This window comes from Microtus ochrogaster, linkage group LG1 (assembly GCF_000317375.1).
Source record: "Microtus ochrogaster isolate Prairie Vole_2 linkage group LG1, MicOch1.0, whole genome shotgun sequence".
Taxonomy (NCBI): Eukaryota; Metazoa; Chordata; class Mammalia; order Rodentia; family Cricetidae; genus Microtus; species Microtus ochrogaster.
The window spans coordinates 4,645,744-4,651,807 of record NC_022027.1 but is presented as its reverse complement, the minus strand read 5'-3'; the positions used below and the strand labels follow the sequence as shown (position 1 = coordinate 4,651,807).

The window sequence follows — 6,064 nt, the reverse complement described above, 5'->3', positions numbered from 1 at the left end:
TAGACCAGGCTGGTCTCGAACTCACAGAGATCCGCCTGCCTCTGCCTCCCGAGTGCTGGGATTAAAGGCGTGCGCCACCACCGCCCGGCCCCAGTTATACGCAGTTTTGAGCTACCATGTGGATGCTAGGAACTGAGCCTGGGTCTTCTGCAAGAGCAGCCAGAGCTCTTAGCTACTGAGCCATCGCTCCAGTGCCACCCACAGCTTTTGAGTGTTTCCCTTTCTGACAAAGGGTAGGCTATGAGAGAAGAACAGACTGAGGCCCAGGCCTGGTGCACACTCCTGTTAGCTATTATCTCAGTGATACAAGGACTGCGTGTTGTGGTGGCACTGAGAGAAAGATTGTCAACCGACTGGCAGTGCACCCAGGCCTGCTGCCAGTGTGACAGGAATGCCACCCACTTACCCCTGCCCACTGCAATGCCCTGGGACAGCAGGGGGATGGGTTACCATGGAGACTGTCATCAGCAGCTTCTGAGACTGACTCCTCGGAAGATCCCACCTCACTCCTGCTGGGGGAGGAAGCCAGTTTGATGCACCCCATCTTTGAAAGGTCATTTGTGATGGAAGGTGAGGATGTGAGGGAGGCTGTGTCCCCAGCATTGAGAGTCCAAGGGGCGTCTAGCTGAGGTGAGGGATGAGAAGGCTTTGAGCTGGACGGGTCCACAGAGAGCAGAGACAAGACTTCTGGCTGAGCTGGAGGCGGGTCCTGCTTTTGTAAAAAGGGCTGAAGTTACCAACACAAACAACATAAATTCTTACCATCCCATGGAGCCACTAGTGGGTGGATGACCAGCAAGATGGCTCAGGGAGCAAAGGCGCTTGCTGCAGAGTCTGAGGGTTTCAGTTCATTGGGACCCTTGTGGTGGAGGGAAGTGAACTGACCTTGGCAAGTTGTCCTCTTAGCTCCGTGTATGCATGCATACAAACACACTTACTTGCAAATAAAGAAATGTTAAAAAAAATATATAGCCAGGCGATGGCAATGCACACTTTAACCTCAGCACTACGGGAGGCAGAGGCAGGTGGAGTGAGTCTGAGGCCAGCCTGGTTTAGAGCGAGTTCCAGGACAGCTAGAAATGTTACGCAGAGAAACCCTGTCTCGAAAAACAAACAAACAAACAAACAAAAAAGTCCCTACTCTAAGGGACAATGACAAGTAAAGTACCTGCCACGTGAGCACAAAGATGTGAGTCTGACCCTGAAATGTGGGTGTGGACACTTTTCATTCCACCTCTGGTGAGGCTGACACCAATGGGTCCCTGGGACCACCTGCCAGCCAGTCTGGGCTCATCAGTGAGCCTCAGGTCAATGAGATCTTGTAGGGACAGCCAAGACTGACCTCTGAATTCCACATACCTGCACACGTGTGTCATACAGTTACACATTTGGATGATCACAGGGTTGGGCGTGGCTGAGAAAGGAGGGTCTCAGGTTCTGAGTTTCTTTCCTAGGTGCAGATTCTGCACCCAGCCTAGCTAGCTGATACAGGTAAAGTCAAGGAGGGGGCAACTGCACCCCGTTGGTCCCACCCAGCTCAGCGACGGTGAGCAGATGAAAGAGCCCTGGAGAAGGCAGCAGGTATCAAAGCAGGGCCTAGAACCTTCCGGAGCTGAGCTGCACCAGTGCCTCTTTGAGTGACAAGCATCTTCAGTCACCTGACACTTGCTCAGAGCAGATGCAGGGACTTCCAAAGTGCTTCAGCACGGTTATGTCTGGTACCCACAAGGTGACAGAGAAAACATCGTGGACAGCTCAAGCCTGCACACGTGACAGAGTGAACAAGGGGGATAGGACTGAGTCAAAAGTATGCTGCCCAGATGCACACCTGTAATCCCAGTGCTCAGAAAGCAGAGGCAGGCAGCTCTCTGTCATTTCGAGGCCAGCCTGGTCTACACTGCTAATTTCAGGACATCCCAGGGTACATAGAGACCCTGTCTCAATAAAAAACAAAACAAGCAGGGCAGTGGTGGCACATGCCTTTAATCCCAGCACTCAGGAGGCAAAGGCAGGCGGATTTCTGTGAGTTCGAGGCCAGCCTGGTCTACAAGAGCTAGTTCCAGGACAGGCTCCAAAGCTACAGAGAAACCCTGTCTCAAATAACCAACCAAACAAACAAAAAAGCAAAACAAAGAATAAGAAACTCTCCCCTCCATGTAGGCTCACTCTTGTAGTGCCAAAAAGTAGCACTTAGGGTGCAGGGGAAGCAGGACCTAAGGTCCTGCATGCTGATGACGGCAGCGCTAGGGCAAGACCTGTCAGCTGCTGGGTCAGTGGTATCAATCAGCTTCCTGACTGAACTTAAGGCCCCTCCACAGGGGTCACCCAAGACTGCTACTTGGAACTTACTTTGAATCCGGGCCCAGAAGAGTCAGGCTTGGGGAAATCAAGACATCGAGAGCCATGCTTTGGTATCACTCACCCTGGGCTACGGTCATCAGCTGTCTTTCGGTCACTTCTGCTCCTTAAGTGTTCCCAGTAAACTCACTCATTCTCCAAGCTAGATTTAGTTTTGATTTTGGTTTCATTTGTCACTGGCTCCATCTGGGCTGGGATGTCTGGTCTCATCTCCCTGGCGATGGTGCCACACCACAGCTTGCTCCCACGGGCTAGTACAGCTTCCTCACACAACCCAAGACCACCCAGGCACAAGATTACAGTGGGCTGAGCCCTCCACATCAATAAACAATCAAGAAACATCAATAAACAATTCTTCAGAACACGGCGGTGGGCCCATCTGATGTGGGCAAGCGTTCGACTGGAATTCTCTCTCCCAGGTGGCTTCTAGCTGTGTCAAGTTGACAAAGCCAACTAGGACGAGGCACTTGCTGCTCTCTAAGGGGACCCGAGTTTGGCTCTCAGCACCCTCATCAGGCACCTCACAACCCTCTCTAATTCCTGTCTCTGTAGGCACCTGTGCATACATGGGGAGTCACACATACAGACGCACATATATGCACAAAAGGGGGGGGGTCTCTGAGGTGTAGCTCACTAGCTGACCATCTGCTTGGGATGCTCAAAACCCTGGGTTCCATCCCCAGAATCACAAAAATTCTAAAACATTGAAACCAACAAAAGAAAAGCTCACCGAAGTCAACTTTCCAGGATCGCTCCTGCTGGCTTTGGTGCCAGTGAGCACCCGGTTCATATTTGTTCCTTTCTCTCTAGAAGACTCCGTCAAGCTTCTGAGCAACATTTTCATTTCCTCTTCATCACTGTCGGGAGCATCACATTTTCCAGCAGGTTCTTTCTGTCTAGGTGGTGGGACGCTCTTCCCTTTCTCCACCATGGGCTCCAGGGACCCAGCTTCCGTGGGCGGCTCTCTCCTCTTCAAAAACCTGCTACCTTGCTCTCTTTGCCCGTCGCTCTTTGCCGTGGGGCTTTTACAGGCTTGTTTCTGGAAAGTTCTGTGTGGACGCTGAGAAGGAACATCAGACGCTGCGTCTGTCCCCTTCTGACTTCGCCGCTCGCTGGTCTTCGAGTCAGACTCCGTGTCAGACAAAGCCGTGGGCGCCTGCCTCCGCCTCCGGATCTTGGTTTCAATCTGGGCCAGCTTCCGGAGGGCCTCATTGGCTCTGGTCTTGGAGGAGATAGTGGGGGGCCTCGAGCCCAACGTTGGCCCCCTCCCTGGCGCCGTCTCCTCTTTGGGCATCAGATATTTGTCATCCATCGTCTGGTGTCTCTTTAGGATTCTGTTCTGCCCCAGTGTCACTTGGCCGAGACTTCGGGCTTGGATGTTTCTCATCTTTTCCATCCTTGAGTCCTCTAAGGACAAATCACTGAAGTCAAATACACCATGGCGAGGGCCAATGGGCCTTCTTGTGGAAGCCATTCTAGGAAAACCAAGATTGTGTTTTTAGTTTTTTAAAGTATTCATTTATTTTTGTTTCATTTTGCTTTTTCAAAACAGGGTTTCTCTGTGTAGCCTTCACTGTCCTGGAACTCACTCTGTATGTCAGGCTGGCCTTGAACTCAGAGATCCACCTGTTTCTGCCTCCTGAGTGCTGGGATTAAAGATGTGCACCACCACTATCTGGCTAAAAGTCTTTTAGTCAGCTGTGATGCTACACACCCTTAATGTCAGCGTTCAGGAGGCAAAGGCAGGTGAACCTCTATGGGTCTGAGGCCAGCTGGGCAATAAAACTAACTTCCCTTTCCCCAGTGATGGCCCTGGGGACCTACCTAGCTTCAGGTGGCTTTCTTCTTCTTCAGAAATCCGCTACCTTTCCCTCTTTGGCAGCCAGCAAAGGTTCAGCCAGCCAGTCAGAGCTATGTAAGGAGACCTCAAAAAAGACAAAAAACAAAGGTGGATGTGTACATGCTTGAGTGTATGTTTGTGCACCGTAATCATGCAGGAGTCCTTAGAGGTTAGAAGAGAGGTCAGGTCCCCTGGATGCAGGAACTGAACCCAGGTCCTCTGCAAGAGCAATCAGTGCATCTCTCCAGCTCTTCTTTTTAAAAATTATCTTAAGAGGGCTGGAGAGCCGGGCGATGGTGGCGCACGCCTTTAATCCCAGCACTCGGGAGACAGAGGCAGGCGGATCTCTGTGAGTTCGAGACCAGCCTGGTCTACAGAGCGAGTTCCAGGACAGGCTCCAAAGCCACAGAGAAACCCTGTCTCGAAAAACCAAAAAAAAAAAAAAAAAAAAAAGAGGGCTGGAGAGATGGCTCTGTGGTTATGAGCATTGCCTGCTCTTCCAAAGGTCCTGAGTTCAATTCCCAGCAACCACATGGTGGCTCACAACCATCTGTAATGAGGTCTGGTGCTCTCTTCTGGCCTGCAGACATACACACAGACAGAATATTGTATAAATAAATAAATTAATTAAAATAAAAAATAAAAATTATCTTAACATTTGATTGTGTTTTATTTATTTATTTATTATTTGGTTTTTTTTTTTTTTTGGTTTTATTTTGTTTTCCGAGACAGGGTTTCTCTGTAGCTACTAGCTCTTGCAGACCAGGCTGGCCTCAAACTCACAGAGATCCGCCTGCCTCTGCCTCCCGAGTGCTGGGATTAAAGGTGTGCGCCTCCACTGCCCGGCTCTATTTATTTATTTAGTGTGTGTGTTTGTACTGTGGAGGTCAGAGGACAAACAACAGAGCATTTGGGTCTCCGCTCTACCACGTGTGTTCTGGAACTAAGTTCACACCTTTCCAAAGTGCCATCAACTCACTGGCCCAATGAGGTTACTTATAAGACTCCCTTATGTTACTCGCCTGTGTGCCAAAGCTCCCACGTGGTAGAAAATCACACTGCCTGATAGAGAACGAACACAGTTGTCTCCACAGACAAAGAGCAAAGAAAGAAAAAGATACAAGGCAATAAAATCTGGAGTAAGTCATTCCAAAGGGGCCCAAGTGAAACGGAAATGTATGAACATATTCATAGGTCATTCACAAAATACAAAACTGGGAAATAACTCAGACGCCCATGAACTAGTGCGCAAACCGCGGGAGTAGGAAATACAGTGGCTAGGGTAGTATTAACTTGTAAAACGGAGGGCAAGAGTCCTGGCTCAACCCTTGCCCACAACGACTTGAGTTTATTCTGAGAACCCATATGGTGGAAGAAGAGAACTGATTCCTGCAATTTTCCCTCTGACCAAACAAATAAATGTAAAAACTTTCATTGTATATACTTTTTAAAAAGTTTTATATATTCACGAGCGCAGGGGTACATGTCCGCAATCTCAGTACTTCGAAAGTGCTGCACGCGGGAAGATCAGGAGTTGAAGGGCAGCCTCGACTACACAGGGAGCTCTAGGCCAGCCTGGGCTACCAGAGATGCGGACTAACATAACACAAAAGATAAAGGAAACAAGCAGTACACACTGTCGCCATTCAGTTTCCTCGCCTTTGGGAGCAATCCTTACGGGATCGCGGTCTGGCACGCTCCAACTGGGGAAACTGAGGTGCGGGGATGGCGCCCCTTTCCCGAACTCCCCCGCGAACCCAGATGCTCACTGTGAAGTCACCTAAGGCGCTGCGTTGGCCTCTTCTTGCTTTGCCTGGCCGCTACGACAGAGCCTGGCTTTTGCCGCAAAGCACAGGTCCCGGGGTG

General features: G+C 50.1%; 1 protein-coding gene across 6 annotated transcripts in view; it reads right to left on the bottom strand.

Moving 5' to 3' along the window:
* Positions 1–6,064, bottom strand: part of LG1H19orf44 (linkage group 1 C19orf44 homolog) — an 18,190-nt gene extending 12,126 nt beyond the window's left edge. The window contains exons 1-4 of one of the 6 annotated variants that reach the window (XM_026785108.1): positions 5,836–6,064; positions 4,183–4,283; positions 3,089–3,833; positions 451–712 (exon numbers count right to left, since the gene is read on the bottom strand). In XM_026785108.1, coding sequence (XP_026640909.1) covers positions 451–712; positions 3,089–3,832 — 1,006 coding nt within the window. In that variant the 5' untranslated portion in view covers position 3,833; positions 4,183–4,283; positions 5,836–6,064. The remainder of the gene's footprint in view (positions 1–450; positions 713–3,088; positions 3,834–4,182; positions 4,284–5,835) is intronic. The other 5 variants (XM_026785114.1, XM_026785110.1, XM_026785113.1 and 2 more) reach the window with 5 other exon arrangements.